Source organism: Lonchura striata, chromosome 12 (assembly GCF_050655825.1).
Source record: "Lonchura striata isolate lonStrDom1 chromosome 12, ASM5065582v1, whole genome shotgun sequence".
NCBI lineage: Eukaryota > Metazoa > Chordata > Aves > Passeriformes > Estrildidae > Lonchura > Lonchura striata.
This window is the reverse complement of record NC_140714.1, coordinates 15,959,217-15,983,697: the sequence shown is the minus strand read 5'-3', so window position 1 is coordinate 15,983,697 and position 24,481 is coordinate 15,959,217. Positions and strand designations below refer to the sequence as shown.

The 24,481-nt window shown below is 40.6% G+C and overlaps 1 protein-coding gene across 3 annotated transcripts in view; it reads right to left on the bottom strand.

Moving 5' to 3' along the window:
• The window catches only part of PRKCD (protein kinase C delta), a 60,492-nt gene that overhangs the window by 8,004 nt on the left and 28,007 nt on the right, over nucleotides 1–24,481 (bottom strand). For all 3 annotated transcript variants that reach the window (XM_085590669.1, XM_021529128.4, XM_021529129.4), the window contains exons 2-9: nucleotides 17,522–17,656; nucleotides 13,448–13,647; nucleotides 12,146–12,206; nucleotides 3,603–3,759; nucleotides 2,948–2,979; nucleotides 2,224–2,309; nucleotides 1,818–1,947; nucleotides 1,115–1,215 (exon numbers count right to left, since the gene is read on the bottom strand). In XM_085590669.1, the coding sequence (XP_085446795.1) occupies nucleotides 1,115–1,215; nucleotides 1,818–1,947; nucleotides 2,224–2,309; nucleotides 2,948–2,979; nucleotides 3,603–3,759; nucleotides 12,146–12,206; nucleotides 13,448–13,647; nucleotides 17,522–17,636 (882 nt within the window). In that variant the 5' untranslated portion in view covers nucleotides 17,637–17,656. The remainder of the gene's footprint in view (nucleotides 1–1,114; nucleotides 1,216–1,817; nucleotides 1,948–2,223; nucleotides 2,310–2,947; nucleotides 2,980–3,602; nucleotides 3,760–12,145; nucleotides 12,207–13,447; nucleotides 13,648–17,521; nucleotides 17,657–24,481) is intronic.

The window sequence follows — 24,481 nt, the reverse complement described above, 5'->3', positions numbered from 1 at the left end:
CATTTGAATTTATATTAGCACTGTTACTTTAAAAATAGAGCAATAGCTTTAAATGTAACATGATGGCAGCATAAACATTTCTTTTTAATTATTAACTCCCAGAATCTTTTTTCAAGAAGTTTGGTTCACAGACTATTTAGTCACCTCCTTTGCAGCTTCACATCAGTCATTTGCTTTATTTCCTTCACTGCAAGAAAATAAGTCACTGAAATTCCTGAACAGTCTGTGTTCCATTTTCATTGTGAAATTATTCAAGGTATAATGGTTTCAACCACAGTGGAAAGGATGTGAACTGTGGGAAAATGTCCCCTTAGATGTCTGTTCATGTGAAAGAGGAGAAGGGAATCACTGTTTTACTGACCTGCTGAAGTCCTTTCTGGATGTGACATCTGTCCTTAGCACAGGGAAACAACGTTTACATATGGGAGATCCCTGAGATCAAATTTCAGTAATGAAAAGATTGAGCTCCTGTGTCATGAGAGCGCTGCCACAACAGCTTTCACTGTTTTCAAAGTAAATATCCTGGGAAAGCTTAGGAATACACATCTCAAAGGAAGCACTGTTGGCTTTTGTGATATATTTTCCTGTTTTATTTCAGAGCTTGTGTCTGAATCTTTATTTGCAGAAGCTGGCCACAAAAGAATCGTGCTGCAGCAGGAGATAAACGATGCAAGCTATGGGGCCAACATTAATTCAGTGTTTTTCTGTTTGTATATATATATATGAATTAAAAATGAGACTATCTGGTACAGTTCTCCTTATTCATTTAATTTTATCATTCAAGTGGAATTTTAAAGTTGAAGTGTGTAAAAACAGATTTTCAGCATTCCACTGATTAACCCATTGAACAGAAAAGAACAGAATAATCTTGGCACTGCAGAAGAACAAAATTGGATTTCAGGGAGCCACACACCTTTTAAAAAATTGTTTAGAGTAGCATACCCCTTCCCTATTTCAGTTTCAGGCTATTGATATCTTTGTTAGTCTCTGTAAGTGTCAAATTAAAAAAGACAAAGCTGTTTTTTCCAAATACAGTTTCCAATAAAAGACAATGTGGAAACCCCCAAATGCTCTGAAAACAAGTAATTACCTGAGAAATGGCAATAAAGCTTACCTGGCTAACTTGATTTAAAGCTTCAGCTAGCAACTTCTGGTTTATTCCACATAAGTTTGCCACCTTCTTCTGGCACTTATGATGCACGTTCATCCCACATTCTAGAAGAAATGTAAGGATTGTTATCAAGCATCAGGAAAATACTGACATTACAACAAACAGGGCTGTTCTGAGCAGTTCAGAAAACTTTTTTTAAGACTAGACTGGACATGGACCTGCCATTGCTACCAAAATTGCAGTTTTTATCCTTTAACACAATGAAGGCTAAAAAAAGGTTTCACAAGGGAAAAGCCTCTAATCATCATTACTTTATTCTCAAAACCTGTGACAATAAGGATAATACTGCTTTTTTGTGGGAGAATTATAAAAGCAGTATTTGCAGTAAACGCTTTGAATGCACTTTGAGATGCTACGTTGAGTCAGTCTCCAAATTTCAGCTATTCCCAAAGCAGTAATTTTGATAATGCTCAAGATTACACCTCTGCAGTGTTTCCTGACTCCTTCAGCAGCTCACCTAGGCTGAGCTGTCCCACGAGCCCAGTGCTTCTGTCTCCTTTGTACAAAAGCTTTTTAACCCCATATGGACGAGACGAATCCCACCCTACACGACTCGCGTGGAAAGGCACAGTGTGCACCACCAGCAGTCCCAGTGGGGGAACACTGGAAAAGCACTGAGAGCTGCCAGCTCCCTCCTCCTCCTCACCTTCACACTTGAGCCCTTGCTTGACCAGCCCCCAGAGCAGGCTGCCACAGTGGTCGCAGAAGGTGGGGCTCATGTAGTTGTAGACGCGGAAGCGGTGGGGCATGTCGATGTTGAAGCGCTCCTTCTGGAACTGAGCACAGGGACAACCTCAGCTCCCTCCCCGCAGGGACCTGCCTCTGGCCTCACACAGCACCCACCCTCACCGAGCTTTCAGCTGCTTTGCTTCCTTGGAAGCTTTGCCCCCTGCCCCTTACAGAACATTACACAGCTTTAAGCAAAGACAGAACCTTGGTTTGTACAGGCAAGCATCTCCCAAGTGGAGCTGTCAGTTTCTGTACAAGGTTTTCTTAGTTCAGCAATGTTTAATTACATAATTACACTCTAAATATATTGTTTCGGCTCTTACCATTGTGTCCCTGCTGTTGGCTGCAGTACCAGTACACCTCCCAATAATTTTATCAATGCATTTCTTATGAATAGCAGCATTGCATTCTTCAAGACATGCACAAGAGAAAAAAAAGAATTCATTCAGATAATAAATACATGGGATGAGGTGTTTGCATTTAATGGCAGAATGTGAAAATCACACTCTTTTTGCATCATACTATATGTACCAAAAGTTTATTTTCTATCAAGATAATAATATTTTTTAACCTTGATAGAAGGTTAAACTTTATTTCTAAATGAAATCAGTAATGCCCCCAGCATTTGATAACAGAAGGACAATATAATGCTTTTGAGTTTTGCCCTTTGATAGCTCCTCCCTGCTTGGAGCAATGCACAGATGTATGCCAAGTCAAAGGTGATTTTCAATCCAGCTTGTAAAGCCCCTCAATAGCTGTAATTCACTTTAGAAGAGGTTCCACAAAAAACTGCTGTCATAAATGAGTGCAACTTTTCAATTGCATTACACACTTCCCAGTAGAATAGCTAAGTCTAAATCTTGATCTGAAACCCCAGGTAGGAATCACAGGTTCCTCTGGTTCTTGTGCAAAATTGATATTTAACTTCTACTACTACCCATAGTGATGATGCATTGTACCATGCATATTTACAGAATTTTTTCAAGATCTCCAGATTCATGTGGAAAGCAGTATAAGATTAAAAAAAAACAAAAAAAACCAACTCACGTCTACATTTGTATCCCTGCTTGTTGAGTCCCCTGAAAAACAAATTATAAAAAAGGAAATCAGTACATTTTCTGGCATAAAAGATGTCTGGTTTTTATTTTTATCATGTCAAACAACCAATTAATAAATTGGTCTAAATTCTGGTAATCGAATCCTCTGTCATTGTTTAGAAGATAAAGTCCTGTATTTGATAGACCAGCAAATGAGGAGGAAAACCCAGAAACAACAAATTTTCAATCACATGGAAAATCCACCCAACCTAACGTAGGACAAAACCAGCCTTACTATGAAAGGAATTCAACTTCTCTGTGGGTCTCTAGGCTGCCATCAGTCACTTCACATCTCAGTCTGGCCATTGTTTTCTCAGACCCACCCCTCTTGTTCTCCTGTGGCAGAGCTGCTGATGACCATGGCCAGATATCACTTGATGCTGATGGAGTTTCTGCCTATTATTTCAGTGGCAAAAATGTTCAAGCTCTACTTCTCAGTGTGAAAGACAACTATGGTTCTTAGGTATAAAAATGCCCTTATTGAGTATGTAACTTCAATTTCCCAACACAAATTTATTTGTCATGCTTTATCTGCGTATATCTGAAGCAAATTTTGCAGTAATTTGGCCCTTGGAGCTGGAAGAAGCTTAGATTTTCTTTCTTACCATACAAAGTCTCTGCAGACAGAGCAAAATGTAGGTTGTCCAAAGAAGGTGGCAATAAATTCATGACTTTTGATGTAGTGGATTTTGGCTTGCTTGATAGCTCCTCTCCTGTTGATAGTTACTGTCCCCTCCTCTTCCCTCATCGACTGTCTGCAGTCTGAGGGGGACACAAGAAGACACACTTTTAATACTTCCAGGTATTAGAAAGGTTAATATTTGCTTCTCCCAAATGTTGAGTTTGTTTTCCTGTTTCTGACTCGTGTTTCTGTTCATTTGACACCTGCATCCTTTCAGTCCATCAGGGGTGGTACAGGTGCACACACTGTTTCCACGTGTCCCTGTGTTCTGTGCAAGTGCTTCCCACTCCTGCCCACACAGAAAAAGCTTTCAGCTGATGAACTGAGAGCACAGAGCAGGGATGGAGCACAGTTTTGAAAGAGAAGTGGCAACCACTGTTGTTCCTTGAAAAAAAAAAATAAATCTATGACTTCTGTTCTATGATTTAAGTTTAATATGAGTAAGTATTTTATTAGAAGCAGGAAGGTCATCAGAAGCCTTTCCATGCTCTGCTCCACATGCCCTCCTGAATCAGGACTACAGCAGAAATTCAGATGAGCTGCTGCAGGACCTTCTGGGTGACCACAGGACCATCCTACTGGAAGACGACTTTCTTCCAGCCTCCAGGATCATTAGGCAGCAAGGACAAATGAGATTTTCAGTCAGACATTTACATTTTGATGTCTTATAACATTCATGTTTTATCTTTCCACGAATCCCAGTCTCATTCCTTTCCCCTTCCAGCCCCCATGGAATCAAATTATTCAGTATTATAACAATATTACCTGCTCCCATCTACTGTAGCATCTAATACTGGATGACATAGAAATCACATGCAGCATTAAGCCAAGAAATAAAACCAAACAAATTCTCAGGCTCTAATTCCAGCTGGCTCATACAGGTCCTCATTGGTGGTTATGGTTATTTTCACTTATTTCCAAGGAAGCTTATCAGTTTCTTTTACAAAAATGCAATTTATGGCTGTAAGACTGAGACACAAACTCAGACTATTTAATTAGTTAATGAGGCATTTAATTATTTAATTAGGCATTTTTGAAGTCATTGGGGTTTGGAGCAGAGGTAACCTAATGCAGGTATATCAAGAGACTGGGTAACTGATTTAACCTGCGAACACATTTCTTGTCAACCAAAAGGAGCTGTTGAGGGACAATCCCATCCAGCAGGAAAAGATAAAGGCTTGAGCTGGAAACGAAGAGCTGATCAACTGCTAATTCCATCAGCTGTGGCCACCAGTTTGTGGGTCCCAGCTGAAGAAATGTGGACATAATTCACATGTCCAAAGTGCTGTAAAGCTGAGGGCAACAGCATCTTGCTGTTTGCAGGCTGGGAATTTCCACAGCCATGGAGTAAGGGAAAAGCCAGAGGAGCATTTCTCCCATCATCAATATAATGGCTTTCCAAATTAGCTTTGTTGCATTGCTGCCTTTTATCACTATCAGGGGGAGCCTTTCTTTCAGCACTGACAGAAGCAGATTTGTGTCCTTTGCCAAGTCACACTCACTGCAATGCCTGAGCTTACTACAAAGTTACCCAGGAGCTCTGTTTTTCTGGCTGCTAGATGCACTTGGTTTTTGTCATTTGTTTTAGCTGGCTGCCACCACTGCTATTCCAACAGACTGCTGAACCTGGAATACAATCTGACATGTGACACCTTTCTGAGTGTCCTAAACTAATTTACCTGTCACAGCCAGCAGCAGCCACACTGCAGCAGCATCTGCTGTCTTAGAAAAGAAACGGCATCATCAACTCAGCTATTGAGGAAAGGTTAAGCATATTAGAGAAAAGAAAGTTTAAAAAAGGTCTCCAGGTTTGCCACTAGGTATTAATGTACTTTTCTGACAAATTTGCCACCTGGTTCAGAGAAATACCCATCCTGACAGCCCCTGAAAGGACTGTCCAGTGTGCACTGTGACAGTCCCTGAGTCACCCCTGCCCCTACAGGAACAGGATTCCTTGCCTTGTTCAAAGAGGCTGCTGAATTCACCCAACACAAACTCATCAGCTGCTGCACTTCAGCTTGTGGCAGTCTGCAAACTGCTATCTCTGTTTAATCCTGCTGAGCAAACACACAGACCTCACCCACTGCTGCAAAAATGCTTCAGGGAAACCACACTGGTGTGGTGCAAGGGAAACAAGGTGCTTGAGAGGCAGCAGTACTGCACATTGTCTGGTGCAGTAAAGGGTGTCTTGGTAAGGGAGATTTAATCAGTAACAGGGAGGAAGCAGAGAAAGGCCTTTTGCTTTATGGCAGTTTTCTGAGGAGATCACCTGTGATGCAGCAAATTACCAGACAAAAGCCTTTCTAAAGTCCATAACAAGCAAACCAAGTGTTTAGTGAGGAACAAACACCTCATGACAAAATACTTGGAGAAATTTAGTATTGCTGATACTGTGTGCAGAAGTCTCTGACAAAACTTGATTAATTTATGGGAAACACCAGTGTTTCCTCTCTGTCTGAAGCCCTGACATCAAACTTAAAAGAAATACGTGAGACTGACGCTTATTTCTTTGAGAGGGTAATTATCTAAACTAATCACTTTGGGGTTTTCTTCCTCTTTTTTTTTTTTATTTTTATTTTGCACATTTTCCCTAGGTGTACTTTAATGGGGAAGAATCCTTAGTACAGCAAAACCTCAAAATCTGCATGTGAGGACACACAGACTTTACAACCAGCTGCCTTGTTAGATGCCTTTGGCAAAACCAACCAATATAATAAAGAATAGCTGAAGACATTGTCTGGCTCAGAAGCAGCTGAGGGGTTTGTAGAGCAGCTGTGAGTAAGGTTCATCAGGATTTCAGGTAGCTCTGAAATTATGGCATAATTTGGATTTACTATGGGCATGTTTAACAAGTTATCTTTAATGTGTAAATTGCCTTTAATGAGTATTGCTCCAGAAAAGTTTTAAGCAGCTCAGCCAAACATGGAGTTAACTGGAGAATAAAGGCCTAATTTCAGAGATGTAGAGACAATCAACAGTTGCAGGGAAGTAACTTTCACAACAACTATATGGATGCGGGGTGGAGAAACACGAAGGGAAAAACTTTGCTTCCCCCTCCAAGCAAACCATTTCCATAAATGAAATGCTTATTATGAACCAGCACATGGTCAAAAAGAGCAGGTACAGAACAGCTGAATCAGCAACCCAGGTGACCTCTGCAGCCTGGATTGACATGAATCATTCTGCACACAGCATACACCATTAAACATAATCTATTTCCTCTGTTGAGAGCTGTGGTTAATATTTATCACTGACAGGTTCATGTATTCCAAGGTCCCTTCTCAAAACTTGCAGCTGATCTGACACGCCCAGAACTCCTCTGTGCTGAACATTCACAAAGAAGCCACAAGGCAGGGCTGGGAATTGGGAGTGCAGCCCCACAGAGTGCTGGAAACACCCCCTGCACTCTGTTCAGCTGCAGTGCCTGTCCTGCTGAACATTTCACAGTCCCCACAGCCACTAACACAACACCCAACAAGCCTGGAAAACATTTACTACAATAACAGTGCTGGGGCTCTGCTGAGCTGTAACAAACCTCAAGGTGAGATGTCACATTTTCTCAACTGAACCTCAAAAGTCCAACGACAAAGGAAAACAACCTCAGGATAACCCTCCTCATTTTTCTTAAAAGAAGGAATTGAAAGAAATATTTACCCTCTTCAGAGTTCATGTTTCATTTTAGCCTGCTTATTTCACGGTGCTGTTTGTGAAGAGGAAAGAGAACAGTGCTACTGTCAGAGTCTGGGAACCAGGACTTCAAACAGGGACAGGAAAGGAATTTTCTGAGCTGGTTGCTCAGGCTGAGATTTGTCTGAAACTTTATAATTAATTACAAACCCCACTAACATTTCTGTTCAGTGTCTGTCTCCTTCTGCTGTTCTGCAGTCTTGCACTTGGCTTTGTTTGAAACTTAAGTGCACCTTCAGGTCAAGAAAAATATTAATCTCTCAGAGCAATCATTAAAAGGGAAAGCTTGTTCCTGACTAAGAGACTTTCCCAGTATGGACTTTCTCAGATGCAAACTGCTCTTTACCCTGGTCCTAGAGAAGATTGATTTAAAGATCACCTGTTAAAAAACCCCAACCCAACCAAACCCAAAAATCCCAAGAAACCATTTACAGAAGTAGAAGTTTCCCCAAAGCCCACAGTTCTGTGACATGAACTTGCTATGTCAAATCACTCTGATTTTTCTGCTACCCCTCCAAAGAGGATCAGATGTTTGGGTTGGAGCATTCAGTTGCAATGGCTGCCACAGGCAGAGGTAACTTGCACTAGACCAGGTTGCTCAGAGCCCCATCCAGCCTGGCCTTGGACAAATCCAGGATGAAGTCCTGCCATGGCCCTGAGCTGCTGCTGCTGCTCTGAAGCTACTTCAGTGTGTGAGTGTAACCTTTCCTAGGCAGAGAAGTGTAAAACAAAACACCAGCTGTAACAAGCCCTGCTTTTCAATCCAGGCTTAAAAATCCCCAAAACCAAACACACTCCAGCCTTTGTGGTGCTCCCACCCACACAGAGCTGCAGTGTGAACACAGCCCATGCTCAGTGTACAGAGCTCTTGTTTTACAGTTCAGTGTTTTGCTAAATGCTTCTGCAGAGACCTCTGGTATCTCATTTGTGATAATAAAACCGGAATAAACTGGACTAAACTGGAAAATGGGTCTTCTCTCTTTTTCAAATTACACAGTCAAACCAACAGATACAGCATCTCAATATACAGCTACAGATCTCAAGCATCTCAAACTTCTACTGAAGGTACAAACTATATCAGATTTTCTGTGCTCCACACAGCATGTTAGCTACCTTAGGAACCACGGACACACCAACCTGCTATCCATGAAATCACTACATCTGCAACTGTCTGATTCTCTGAGAGGAATGAATATCAGAAGATAAAGCCTGCAGATGTTTTTTGTTCAATTCATGCTATTGCACTTCTGGTGCAGATTAAAGGGGATGTGAGGTGCCACTGAATAACCTCCACATTAGTCAAATTTCTAGAAATGGCTTTTTCTCAGTTAAATGATTAAATCATACCAACATCCCCATGTACAACTATAAGGTTCAGTTCTGGCTCTTCAGCCCTCAACACTATTATTTATTAAAAATGTGACCATCCTTCCACAATGCACTTCATTTGTAGAGATACTTTCTTCAACTCTTACTTTAGGCCCATACAATATCCAGACTGAAATGGCAAATGGGAAATTTTTCACAGATAACTCAGAAAAATGCTGAAGGTCTTATGCTTCCCCAACACTCAACACACAGAGAGCAACAAATTCAAAATATCTTCAGCTCTCTCTCCCAGCATTCATAGAATTGAGATATCAAAAGTCTGCATGTAAATTACTCACCTTCTGATACTTCTAATGGCATTTTAAGAAAAAAATTCACTGCCCCTTTCTGCAGGAAGCTGTAGTCAGCAAAAGAGCAATTCAGAATTCAAGCCCAAGACACAAGCCCAAAGCTGCTAATGCTGCACAAGACACAGGAGAGTGAGGCTCTGCGTTTTCTTACTCGAGGAGGTCATTAACCACATTTGAATAAACAAAGATCAAGCAAAGCATTAAACTTAGTTCAACTCCCACCTATTAAAACTAAAGCTGCTTTGCAGAATTATAACCTAGTTTCAATACTACAACGAGAGAAGAAGTGGTAGAAGGAAAACAAATTTCAAAATTAAAATTGAGGTTAACACCCTGTTCTCACATTTCACACACCAGAAGAAAAGCTTTTGAATTTCCAGCACAAGCTCATATTCAAATCACAAGACAGAAGACAAATAAGTTCTTTGACAGCTCTAAGTCAGGGCTCTGCAGTCCCCATTTTATAGGGTATAGGAAGAAAAAAGCCTTTAAGATTGCTAAGACTTTTCATATGCAGCCCTAAATTAACTGGTCAGGCCTCAATCTGGAAAAAGAATATGCAAATGAAAAGTCTCAGTGTAGTCTACCATGGAAGAACCATTAATACCAGCTTATTTTGTGATTTCTTTTTTTCTAGGAATATATCTGTTAATGTAGCAATAACATTCCCTGCTCTGCACCACTGCAGCAGAGGAAGGCAGTTTCCTCTAAAGGTAGCAGAACGTTTGCTACTTAGAAGAAAGGTTTGAAAAACAGCAGCTTCAGTTTGCAAAACAAACCAAAGAAAGAATCAGTCACTTTTGTGAACTGCTTGGAGGTTTTCAAACATAAGGTAGCACCTATAACTCAAAGATACAAATGGCAGCAACAGAATAAACCAGGGAATACTTTGAATAAACCAAGGAACAACTGAAATACCAGTTTCAGAGCAAGCCTTTTTTAGTATTTTAGCTACCATAGAGTTCAGTATGCAAAGGCAGGTCAGAGGGAGAACAAAGTGACAAGTGCATAGAAAGGAATGTGAACTGTCCTGAGCTTCAGCTATTGACTGAGGGGTTCAGCAGGGTGAGGAATGCAGGCTGACACAAACATCCTTGCAATGCACCAGCAAACCTCTCTGCTCTCACACTGGCAATGCTGATTTAACAGAAGAGAACATTTACAGCAGTGCAGTGATGAGCCAAAAATCAGTGTTTGCCTATTTAACAGCATTACACACTGACATAAGGGAGGTTTGCAACCTTGAGGAGGAGTAGTTTGTCAAAATGTATTGATATTCACATTAAAATATCAGATTGAGTGACTTTCCTTCACAAAATGTAGATGCATAAAAGTCTTGAAAGGTGACTTCCACCACCTCTGTGGTTCAGTTACCAAAAATGTATTGGTGACTAATTTCATATACAGGAGAAGGTAAATAGGAACTCATTGCAAAGTAGAAGGTCAAAAAAGTGCAGTAAGATGTGAATATTAACTTGCCAATTAGAATATAAATGCATGACTTATTGATCTGTTTGGTATTTAGGCTTCATCCACCACCATCTGCAATCCCTAACACAGGCAATGAAAAGAATTGCAAGAACATTGAATCTATTTTTAAGTTATTTTGATTACTGAGTAAAATGAATATAGTACTTTCAGCACACAAGTATTACCTTCCTGCTAACAGCTAATAATAAATTATGGAAGGGTTTCACTTATGCCATCTCTGCTTTTCCATATGTCTGCGTGGAGAGGAGGAAATATGCTTCAGCCTCATTAAATAAACAACTGAAAATACAGAAACTGGGTTTGTACAGGTTTGCTTGAGAAACTTCTGGGTGTTCCGGAGAAATGGATTTCTGTATATCACATTAAATATGTATGATCAGAGTACCATTGCCCCATGAAACAGCCTTGCACAGGGAACTATGACAAAGCCCAAGATAAATATTTCCTAATATAAGCCTTTGCTCATACCAGTTTAAATGCAAACCTGAGAAAAGCTCCCACTCAGAGACTCTTTAAAGTCCCAGTATTTTTTTTTTTAAATTTTGATTTAAAGTGTTGGCTTTCCATAGACACTAAAGCAACAAGCATATAGACTGAGGTTTTTGTCATCACAAAGATAAAACATCACCTCTGAAATGTAACCTATGCACATCACATTCTATCTTCAGTATCTTCTGCACAGAAGGTACAAAAAAGTATGGTACCTTCTCAATAAACTTATTCTAGAGAGAATTGTGCTCTTTCTATAAATCTGTGGGGGGAAAAAACCACCCATGCTTCAAATTTTCCTGTTTAGTATTTTCAGTCATTTATTAACACATACTATTAAAACTTATAAGACTGGTAGGCTAATCTGGCAGACCAGGTAAATTATAATTACAATATTATTCCAAAAAATAAGACTTCATGACTTCTAGTATGGCAAAGTCTTAACTACAAGCTGAGCACATTGTGAGGTTTATGGCATTTTCTTTAGGAAAGGACTCCCAGATACACAAATCCATGCCAAAATTTGGGCTTATCTTGGGTTTATTACTGTACTTGAAGCTTCCCTCCTAGTTCATTTCCAAAGAGCCTGTGTAGGTTTCTGAAACAGACAGGCTGTGCACTTTTTAAACTGGTACATCAGATCATTGATTGGATTTGCATTTTTATACAAAACCATTCACTCATTCCTACAATCAGTTTCTGTAATTAGTGAATAGGATGTCTGAATCCCAGGAAACTCACACCCAATGCTCCAATCCATAAAAAATTTTCCCACATAAGCTAGAGCAAGAGATTTAACTTTTTTGCACCCAAAAAGGAACAGATAATATATTTTCTATCACATCAAAACATGAGACTAGACATATTAAAGATCTGAAAGTGCCTAAATGCAATAGCATTTAGAAATTAACAAATCCTGCCATGAGTGCATAGAACAACAAAAAAAAACAACCCAAACAAACACCTGGAAAGCAAATTAATACAATTAATTAATAAGATTCTACTCAGTACACCATGTGATTTTTTTCTGGAATCTACATCCTGTGTGCTGCAAAAAAACCCACCCAAAAAACCAAACCCTTTTTTCACATAACTGACTGAAAATAAACAATGACAATACCTGCATCTTCCAGGAAATACTGCACAGCCATCAGCACCTTCCCCTGAGGCTGAAGGTCAAGCTGTGGAAAGAAAGATAGCAACAGTGAAGTGTGTGGCTGACTGCATCTCTCAGGAATTTAAACAGCTCTTTCTAGTGTATCAAAACAGACTATTCAATAACTATTTGATTGCAGTCCTCTCCCATATCTCACTATTGCAGCTGAGTCAGGGGCTTTTATGCTCCTGCTTTTCCTCATGTGCTGCATTGCTTTGATGTGTCCCCAGGAGTTCAGCATGGTCAGAGTTCACACTGTCCACATCCCTTTCCCACTTCTCCCAAGAACTTTGTTGGCTTCTGTTATTACTGTGAGTAAACGCAATCTGCACAGGAACACTGTTTTAAAAGAAGTCTATACAATCCTTTATGTGTTTATTGAGAGTACAAACCATAGTATTATCAAATGCTGTTGCTGGCAATGAAAAGAAGTGATATAATCAAAATTTATTTTCCTTTGCTCCTCAAAACTGTTACACATGGTTTCTGTGGCAAATGCTACAGACCAGCAAAAAAATAAGTGCCTTTTAAGGCAACAGCTGAGGTCAGTTCCTGTGCTAAGAGTGTAGCCACTAATTCTTAAACTGCTCCCTTCATAAAAGATAAGAAACACTTAACCATGTAAGAGTGACTTAATCTTCACTTCAGCACAGAGCAAAGTACCCCTGGGTTACACTAAATACAACTTGGGATGAGAAATCCAGGCCCCAGACAAAACCAAACCACAGTTACATTAGATGAACATATCCCAAGAAATCCCATCATCCTACTGGGATAATGAGTGAGTTCATCTCTAAGGCAGTGTGTGACACTCAGAACATTTGCCCAGCAAAGTTTACAGAAGGCCAAGACCTCAGTTACAGCTCCTAATGCCAGTCTGTCTCTCCACACACAAAAATAAACTTACAGGCTATGCTAAGTGGTCTCTTTGCTGGCCATGATGCTCTGTCCAAGCCATGACAGGCTGTAGAGAAGTTTAACACTGATTATATCAATGTGGTACCTGTTCTGTGGATAATAAGCAGAGGGTTTGAGACCACTGAACTGGCTAAAACTGATCACTATTAGCTTCTACTCTTTTGAATCATTTTCTTGTCTTAGAAATCAAAGTGAAAAAAAAGCCCCAAGTGTAACAGGTGAATACAAACTGGAGCGATTCTACTGACCTAGGAAAATCTGTAAGCCTAAAAGGCACAAGGCATTCATTCAGCTTGAAAGAAACAAAACTAGGTCAGCAATTTAGAGGAATTAAATCTTTTTCCTTACCCAGAACTCTGCTTTGCCATTGCCTTTCTTGCACCGTTCTGCCAGCACTGACACACCCACAGTCACCTCAGACAGTGGCTCTTCTGCTGCTTTCATCAGCACAATCTGGATCACCCGGCCCTCGTAAATGTGGGCGTCAAAAGTCGATTTCCATTCGGGGTACATGGTGGGTTTCTTCTGAACCAGTGTTTTTCCTCTCTCTGAAAGCCACATACACAAAAAAAAGAAAGAACAGAAATTGTAAAATGTATATAGATCTAGCATTGAAACTCAACAAAATAAAAGAGGGAATACTATACTTGTACTGAAACTACTAGCAGACTTACTGCTTCTTTTACTGTTGTTGCACCCAGGTTTAAATATTCAGTTCAAAGTTCATGACATGGAAGGCAAAGCCCACCCTGATGAACATGCAGAGGCAGTGAAGGGGTTAACACGGAGCTAGAGAGCAGGAGGGACAAACCCTGATGTGGAACTTGAGCTGGGTTAGTCAGTCACAACGTGCCAGGGAACACCTGCACGGCTCCATCCTAGTATAAATCTCCATGAAGTGCCATGTGATCATCATGAATACCTACTGCTATAAGATAAATTAAGATAAACCTCACATTGACCCAGTTTAAATTGAAACCAGAGTCTGAGAGATGAAAGGCTTCACATTTCATTAATCTACTTCCAAGTTATCCCAACATTTCACTTGTATTCATAAGTCACTCTCCTTGGCATTGTACTCTACCATGGCTGCTGCTTTTTAAAGGAGATTTCAGGGCTTATCTGTCCTCTGCAGTCCATGCAGACCTTGTGTAGGTAAGGAATAACAAAAAAGCTAAAATTACCTCAAAAAATGTCCTTTTGTCCCCTTCTTTTTTTTAAAAAATTTTTTGGTTTCCATTAAAATCATCTCAGCACACTCCTTTGTTAAGAGTTTTACATTGCTGTACTATTCTTATTAGATGGATTTTTTTTCCTTTTTGCCAAGAAAGGCTGGATGCTCCTTGAAGTCCCTTCCAGCCTGGTATTCTATGAACCTAATACACAGCTTCAGTCTCTCCTGCTACCCATTAAATGGATTTCCTCCTGTCCATATCTCAGGCACAGAAAATAGCCAGTAACTGAACAATCTATCACAAGCATTAGCATATTTCTAGATCTGAGTTTCTAAGTCTCACCAACATATCCAAAGTGATGATGCCTCCTGAGAAACCACATCCAGCTCTTCACTGTGACTCTGGCACACAGAGCCACCTTCCAGTTTCCCTCTGATTTGCTGTCAAGTCAATTATTCTCCATTTGTGCCCAGGAAATGGAATACAATTTTCTACATTCTACACAATTTCTGTTACTTATAATTTTTTTTTTCAATAGAAGTGCTTTTCAAGTGCCTCTCCAGCTCTGAATGATCCATTTGCTGTTATGATATCAAGGCAGTAGTAAAGCAGATTAAATAGTTGGACCCTTCCCCGGGAAGCTGCAGTGTGGTCTCTTAGATGCTTTATATTTTAAAATCCTGTTGGAATCTCAAGGCAAAGTCAGTGTTCATTCATGAAGAGCTTGCTGGACACTGCACTCAGCTGTGCTGAGATCTGCAGACAAGCACAGGGAATGGTGTCCTTGCACTGCTTTATTAGGGAATGCCTGCCAGCAGCAGCACTGGGTGTCACAGCTCAGACACAGCCCTAAGCCACTTGCCAAAGGAGATTCCAAAATGCTCAGAAACAGCCACCTGAGGCCCTCTCCATTGCAAAGCAAACTTGAGCGTTCCTCCTCTACTCAGTCAAAAGCTTTTATCTGGAATTTGAGGAACTGTGTAGACAGAAGGCTCAAGCCCTTCACAGTGCAAACCTACTTCCAGAGCCCAGTTCTATGAAAAAACTTGAAAATATTGTCACAGAATCACTGAATTGTTTAGGTTGAAAAAGACCTTTAAAATCATCAAGTCCAACCATTAACCCAGCACCACCAAGGCCATCATTACACCATGTCCCCAAGTGCCACATCTACACATTTATATAGAGATTATTAGGACAGACAATAAAGGTGGGGAGGGGGATAGGAACCAGGCTGTCTGCACAGCAAGGCTTTTACACTGGCCTGCTTTTTGGATTGCTAAAGCCAGACCCCTTCATCAAAAAGGCACAATTCAGGAGGCATCCTTGGCAATAGGAGACAGTGCATATTTGCAGAACCTTTGACAGTAATTCAGGGTTTGCAGAAACAGCAGCAATTTGTAAAGAGTTGGTAATGCTCTTTGCAAGATTCTTAAAAGGGGAAAGAATGATTTCAGTCTGTCCACAGCCTCTCTCCTCCCTAGTCCTATGTCCCAATTCATATCTGCTTTGATCAGTCACCTCTATATATTTTTACCCTACACCAAACATAGAGAAGATGTCTCAGTTACTGGAAACGGCTTCCAGCCTGGCCACGCTGCTTCTCTAATTAAAATCATGCTATTCAAAGTTTGTCATGGGTCATAATCCCTGTCTGCAAATGAGCACTGAAGGGTCAGCAAAGGACAACCTTCAAGAACACTGTTCCTGCCTCTGCTGTGTTCAGGCCTCCTTGGCTTCTCTGCTCACACTCCTGACTTCAAAACACATCCCATGTTTGCAAACTGGCTCCATGCCTAATCATTAAGCCCTATGATTTTCTTCTTCCTTTACAATAACTTTTTTCCCAATTGTGTTTCAGCATTCAAATCCAACAAAAAGCTGTTCCAGATCTTGTCAAACTGACAACAGGAGCATCAGATTATTTTCCTGATTACTCCAATTACTCACCTCTCCAAGCAGTTCCCTCTCCTCTCTCTTTTTTTAGTACATCAAAGACACACCCAAGCAAAGACTGGGAAATATTGGGACAATTCTATTTTTCAAAAGCAAATGGCTGGAAAAAACCCAGTGATTTATTTAAATCACTTTTATTTCTCCACATATTCTGGCAGCTGCTACACCTTCAACACCATTTCATTCTCCCAGATTAGGAAACTGCTTCTTTGGAGATTAATACATTTGCTGGATGACAACACTTTGTGGAAAAGACACCATGCTTAGTATTTCAAGTTTAAATACAACTTTTACCCTCAGCTGTAAGGGAAAAGACCAATCAATCATGTTGTAAGGAAGAAGAACTTCACCCTTTTCTGCATTCTTTGATGTTTTGTGAATCTCTACAGCCATAGTACAGAATTAGAGCTGCAGTCTACCCAATACAGCAATTCCCTCTCATCCTGTTTGGCTGCAGTGGTGTATTCTAGCCAAATGTCACAAGATATTATAAACCTTTGGACCAGTTTCTGTAAAGATAAGGTCTCTGAAGGCTAAGAGCCTGCTGAGTCACTTGGTCTGTTGAGTTGAAGACTGAGAGGAGACCTCAGTGCAGTTACAACTTCCTTGTGAGGGGCAGACACTGATCTCTGCTCTTAGGTGACAGTGACAGGACCCGAGGGAATGGCCTGAAGTTGTGTCAGGGCAGGTTCAGGTTGCCTATTAGAAAAAGGTTCCTCCCAGAGGGTGGTGGGGCACTGAAGAGGTTCCCCAGGGAAGGGGCACAGCCCCAAGGGTGACAGAGCCCCAGGAGTGTTTGGACAGAGCTCTTAGGCACAGTGTGGGACTTTTGGGGATGATCCCGTGCAGGGCCAGGAGCTGGACTCAGTGATCATTGAGGATCCCTTCCAGCACAGCTCATTCTGTGTTTCTGTGCTAAGAGGACCTTTGGTGGGAGTCATTTCAAGCAAACAATTCAACCGAAGTACCTCAGTTACTACAACAGTAACAAACTGCATCTCTCATCCTTGAAACCAACAAGGAGCATTTGCTGCTCTGTACTTGAGGATAGCTCCCTCAAACCTGCTGCAGTCCAGCTTCCAGTCCTGAGTACTAACAAAGAAACCTTGCTTTAAGGTGGGGGTAGAGAAAACAGCCATCATTTCTTCCATTCCAAAGGAAAAGCTCACACTGAAGTGCTTGGCATGACAGGAAGGGAAGGACTCACTGCAATACTACATATTAAGGAGGATGACAGTATTGCTCAAAAACTTACTGATATTCAGAAAAGCATCCCCATTTGTAAGCTCACCTGTAGTCAGAGATTCCTTCATCTTGATAGCACAGAAAGGCTGCACTTGCTCTCCTTGGTTCTGCACAGGTCCCAGCTCAAAGGAGTTGAAAGATATCCGTAGGAAGGGGGCCATTGCTCAGGGTGATACACAACCTAGGTGGAAAGAAAGAAATAAAAATCACAGAGTAAAACACCTGCTCTGAGACATGTAATGAAGTGACATTTCTCAACAGACATCAGAGCTTCTATTGAAGCTACAATCACACGGCTTCTATTCCTGTACTGCTTTCAGGTGGCAGTTCACAAATCCTAGGAAGCATCCAGAGCTAGTGACCCAACCTGTGAGCCTCCAAACCTGCACATCATGCCAGGCAAAGAGAACAGGGACAGGCAGGGAGAGCTCCAGAGCTACTGTGTCACCTGTTTTAAAGTGTCAGGAGTTAATTACAAGAATTCAAAACACCTGTGATTTCTAAGTCAGCAAACAGGTGTTTCAATACAGTCTTCCCCCATTCTTAAGAGTTCTTGAATTTAGAGCAGATTTCAATTTATGACTCACAGCACTTTTAGCCATGGAGTTTGTCCTGTATGTCACATTGTTTTGTGACACAAAAAGGATTTCTTCAAAGGCTAAGAGAAAAGAGTCATTTGAGAGAAAAGAAATGCTAGTGCATTTGGAGAATGAGTGATGCAAGGAAGGAGGGATTAGGAGGAAAGACGTAACAAGGTAACAGGAAGAGATGGTAGAAAAGAAATTAAGACTTGAAAATGGGCTGAGCTGGCCTTTTGACTGTAGATTGTCAACCAGCTTACTCAAGCAGCACTAGGAAGAACATTTCAAGCAATCTTGCACATGCTGGCATTTTTTCATGTAAAGACATCGACCTGAGAAACAATTAACATTTCTCTTCTATCTCCAAAAAGGCCCTTACAGTCATTTAGAGAAAAGACTGAAATCAAGTCTCTGCAGCAAGACAGCATTTAGCATCATTTGCACATCTCACACTCTATCCATGTGGGGACCATTTTCGATAAGTGGAAAAATTTTATGACTATCTTTTATTGAGCTAGGTTTTTTTTTTTTTTTTTAACTGACTGTTTCCTCACTTTCTTTCTGTGGAGTAAAACAAGAGTTAGAAAGCAAGTTTAGGACTACTTGGCTCCACTGCTTATCCCCCTGAAGAACAGAAAGCCACTACTATAATTCTCATTCACACAGACTCACAATAAAGCAATAACCCTCCCACACTACTCCACTGCTTATTGCAGCTTGGGGCACCATTTAACGAGAGTGGAGATTGAGGTGACCTCATAAAGAAAGAAAAATAGACAGCTTTTGTAAAAATTAACAAATACCATCTGACAGCTCACTTTCACAAACACAACTTAAGCACAGTGCTTATCAAGAGTTTTAATGAGGAACATATTTTAGCTGCTCAGGAGACCCTGTGCTCACTCTGTTCAGAACTACACCCCAGTGATCAGCTACAGGACTTGCCAGCAGCAGATCACATATCATTACTACACTACATGGATGTAAAAGAAACCAGATTTCAGCCTTGTTCACCTCTGGGAAACAGCCCAAAGACTCAGTGAGGCCATAGGTAGAAACAATCTGGGCAGGTTAACATACAGCTCCCACTGGAAGGTTTCTTTAACAGAATCACAGGAGAATTCTGCTCTAAGGGACAGCCCAGCAAGAAGTCACAATTTCCAGTAAGCTTGTTACTATATGAAAAAAAAATTGGAAAGCACTGACAAAGCCAAACTAACAATTGCACTGATTTTACTCAGCCCACATGACTCAGGCCAATGTTAGTCCCGAGACAGAATACAAAGATTTACAACGTAGTTTTTTATCTCCAAGTTATCAGATACAATAAAAACAGGTACAATGCATACACATTTTGAGTAATCCCACAACCTTTCTCATTTCCAATGACCAAATACATTTGGATGCCATATTTTCACCTCTGCTTCATAGTTTTGGTTGTGGTTATTTGTTGTACTCAGCTTCAGTGCATCTCCACTGCTCACTTCTCACACAGAAATGCCACACACAAGCAATTAAGCAGTTAGAAGAATACATCAATATCCCAGAGTTTCTGATGATGTTCAAAGTCCAAGGTCACAGTGGAAACCAGAAGATAACTGTTTGCTTTTACATATAGCAAGAGCTTAAAAAGAGCCCAAACAAACTCAGCAGCTGCCTGCCCTTGCCAAGTTTCTCCACTCCTACACATTATATGATTTTTTCACAGATGTAGAGATCATAAATGCCTGCATGCAAACTCTTCACTATACATTGTAGAGTATATTGTGACAGAGAGAGGTTAAGTGAGAAAGGAGGGTTTGGATTTGTTCCTCATATACACTTTCGGATCCTTTCCTATGCCGAGATGTACTGTGAGATAGCTGACAAGGATCAGCTGCACTGCTGTAAACAAAACCATACCCCACTAAAACTGCTTTTGGCAGTGACACTCAGTGAAAGAGACTAATTTTAAATCAACAAAGTTTCTCAAATCCCTACTGAGTACACACTCATGTGAGAACACATTTGAGAAGGAAAGACACTGAAAGCAGCACACAGGCTTTGCTTGTTGCAGTTTAGACAAGAGTCCACCTCCAGTCTGTGTCTGTCACAGAAGTGACAGCACAAGTGCTGACTCCTGTTTTAAAGGCTGTCAAGAACTGAAACTGCTGCAAAACACCAGCTTTGAATTGAGGGAGACTGTAAAATCTACTCATATAATCTGCATTGCAGCTATGAAGTGTTAAAGCCAAACTCTTTTCCCTGAAGGGCAAGATTTTATCCAAACCAAATGGTGGAAAAACTGAGATGTGAGCTCCAAGAATACTCCCAGTCTAAATGACAGGTTTAATATCTCAAACAGTTTCAAAGTACAATCTGAAAAAACAAAACAAAACAAAAAACTAAGGGAAAAACATCCCAGTAACATTACTCTATATGAAATACCTGGTGGTGGCCCCAGTGGTTTATAGCACACCATCAGATGCTGTCTTGCACAACATTCATTTTGTCAAGCATCCCTGACCTTCTCTAATCCAAACTAAACCTATGTCCTATGCTATCAGGGACAGATTCTGCAAAATACACTGTACTTTCCACTGAGCTTTAAAATTCACTGGTTTTGATTATTTAATATGGAAAGAAAATCAACAATGTTATTATCAACTACAGAGAGAAAGGAAGAAGCTGGAAACATCTTCACATCATCAATGTCAACACCTGCCAGATGAACAAGTGCTCAATTTTCCCACTGATGTGTTTGTAACATGCAGTTTTAAAAAAGTCTTCAAAGCGAATTAAAATATTAAAATATTTCAAGGAGAACTTTATCAAGATTTGCTGGCACAAAATCCACATTAGATTAAAAATCTTGTTCACAGAGACCAAAGGGACAAATCTGCAGTGTTTCTCCTTCCAACAGTGCCCAGTTCTCAGGGGCTGGGGGGAAGGCAGCGCTTGCCAGGGTTCCTTTGTTGCTGTAATTCTGTCTTGTTATAAACAGTGAGGACAAGCCAGCCTTAACACAGCCCAGAAACAAAGACATGGTTGTAACTTTTACACAAAGCGGGAAGGCACATCAAAGCAGTGGATGATCTGGAGGAAAAGCAGTGGATGATCTGGAGGAAATGCTGACACTGGCTGACAACAGAGCACTGAAGAGACTGAAAGCCAATGGGCCCAAACAAAGCCAGGCTGTTCCATCACTGATAAGGACCATGGATCCAAGAGAAATACAACTGAGAAAACTCCCCTGCAGGTTTGTGCTTCTGATTTCCTTGTTTTACTCTGTGAAACATTTTGCAGATGGATGTAAAGCTGCAAGGCATCACAGCTGTTCCATGCTGTCTCACAGAAATGCTCTGGGTGCCATGAAATGCCTGATTCCTGCTTAGCTCCTTGCTGAGGTTGCTTCCAGGGCCACACGGCTGCTCTGGGAACCACCAACAGCACCACTCAGATATAACCAATGTCATTCTTCCCTGAAAAGATGAAGCAGTAACTTTTTCTTTAAGATGTAAAAATATAGATTATATCCAACTTTTTTTACACAAGGAGTTCCTGTCCTGTATTCTAGCAAGGGACAAGAAAGATAGCACCAAATTACTGTCCAATTTATTGTCCCTACAGCACTTCCAAGCACAGGAACAAGGTTCTCTGTGGTCTTTGTGTACAGCCTGCAAAGGTGGCTGTGCTGCATGCATGGCAATCACACAAGGCAGCCTGCAAATGAAGATGCTAAAAGAGGGATTAGCATCCTCCACCTGTTTTTATTGTTCCCATGTGTGACAACTCACACTCTCTGCACTTAGATGCTTTCAGCTGATGGTCCAAGAGAGAAAACCAGTATCTGTGCTGTGGGACAATTCACTGAACCAAAGGAATATGGTGCTAACTACTGTCTACACTGCACACCTAGGATTAGTCTAGAGAGAATTTTTGCAGGTTCTGTTCTGCAAGACCTGGCCTTTATTTGATGCTCTGTCAGTAAAGTCAGGCTAAAAATGAAGTCAGTTTACAAGAGGCTTATTATATTTGCCGTTATGAACCTTGTCAAAAAGATACATAGCAGCAACTTTTATCAGCTGGACTTCCCCAGGCAGTACTGCTACCCAAATAAACTCTAAAAAACATTCTTATATCCAACCTCAAATCACTTTATATCATGATGCTGAACTCCCACAGCCACCAGGGATAGCAAAAAACCCATTATGCTCAGGTGCTGTTCTGAAAGCTTAAAATCCACAGAGAAGCAGCTTAAGAAGTGCTCTCCACAAAACACAGCTAAACTAACATGCTGCATGTAGGTCCCTGCAAAAAAAAAAAAAAGAATTCTCCAAAAATACTGTTCCTGCAGCAGCATCACTCATGCTTTTATTTAGGTTTAGCCAGTTGTCATTTAGGTTTAGACATTAAGGTACAGCTATCTCCTATGAATGGTTTAATTTAGAAATTAGAATTGTGATGAAAGCAAAATATATGCATCTGGTAATATGTAATAATTGCAGTTATCTTCAGAAAGACAAGGATAAAAAGACCACTTTTAAAACAGTCAAACAACTCAATCAAGTAGAATTTCTGTAGTAATAGTTCTAAAACAGTGTATCTTCATAAAATGTTTTAAAATAATTACACAACTCTATGAAAAGAAAAGAGAACAGAAATTTAACTCACAGTTCTATTTACTTTCTGTTAAATTTACTGCAAATGATTTTTTTTCTGGTTTACAATTTCAAAATGACAGTTCATACATTGAATTCAAATGTAAATGATGCAAGTTTTGGGGTTTATATGGTCTTTTGTTTTTTCTTTTTAAATAGTACAAGTAGAGTGGCTCAGGTTCCTAAGCTTAACTTGGAAGAAGTGTAGTTACCATTTCCTTCCCTCCTCCCCCAAGTGTATTTTCTTTCAGATACTTCTGCTTTTGCTGGGTTAGGCCAAGTTCCAGAAACAGAAACCATTGCATAATAAAATCTATCACTGTGTTACAAGAGTCTGGAGAAGAATCCATCCAGATAAGCCATGTAGCAAGAGATGTTCCTTGGTTTCATCCCCCTTGGCCAGAAGCACAGATTTTTCCAACTTTCCACACTTCTTTTGCTCAGACAGTCCCCAAACTGCCCAAATTTATGGCTGCTGTCTAAATTGCTGGTATTTCCTCAACACCCTTCAAGGCAAAAATAAAAAAATTCCCTTATCATTACAACAAGAAGCTTTTCAAAATATGAGCACCAGAAATATTTGTCTAAACAGGGAAACTCTTTCAATCTTGACAGCACAACTGGAAGCTCAAGGGGATGCAGATTGAGGGGGGATGCAGATTGGAGGCAAGCAGGAGGTAAAGCAGACCCAGTTTTGGGAGCTTTAAGGAAGACACAGAGCCCAGTTTATTTGGGAACAGGATAACATGATAAGCTCAGTAACAAGAATTGACTGTTCTTAAAGTGGTTTCAAGTGCATTGAGGATGAAAAATCTGGATTTTACACTCAAAGATTAGAAAGTGGAAGAAATTGTGGACTCTGAAATGGGCAGCAGGCCAGGCTGTCACGCAGCATATGCTGCAAGATAAAACCAGCATTTTACACCAAGTATCCTTTTTTTGGAAACAGAGAACACTTGGAGCAACAACTGGCTTTTCCAATATTCCATAACCACCACTTGGTGGGGAGAAGGGGGAAGTACTGTCATTTGTTTATTCTTTATAAGTGCATAAGAAATAGTCATTTAAATATTTCTTTTTAGAGTCCCGAGTTCTCCTTCCTCTGTGAACACACAGGACTAACCAGGAAACACTATAGGCCTCTGCTTGTCACCACTGCCAAAATCAGGCTTGAACCAAAAGTACAAATGAATCCCATTCATGAATTTCAAACCCAAACATCACACATTGGAAACACACAGGAGAGGAAAGGCTGCCTGAAGCCCAAAGACTTTGTTAATTATTTCTGATAGCACAAGCTGGTATCATTGGTTGAGTACAGCTGAAACAATATTTTGGAGGGATTAATACAATGGGGCTGGCTGGACAGACCCTTATGAGGCTCCAGGTGAACGAACCATTCATTAATACCACCTCACACTATGAAATGAGAGCATGTCCAAAATATTTTGATAGGAGGCAAACCATAGCTTTCCTCTATGCAATGCATAATTTAAGTCTAATTAGGAAGCTTTTTTTTTTTCTTTGACAAGGGGAATAAGTAGAGGCTGAGGTTTTTTTCCCTTCAATTAAGTAACACAATCCCTTCCACATGAGAGGAAAACTATTCTGTGAAAGGGATGAAGTTACACTTTTCTATAATAATGGCCTGTAGCCAAGCTCTACACCAGGTCTGGCTCTGTGTCATTAAGGAGGGCACTGAAGGAGCTGAATCTGAGCCCTCGATTAGCTCCCACTTCCCCAACAATGGTATAGAAATCCAGCAGCTTATAAGCCAGCACAAGT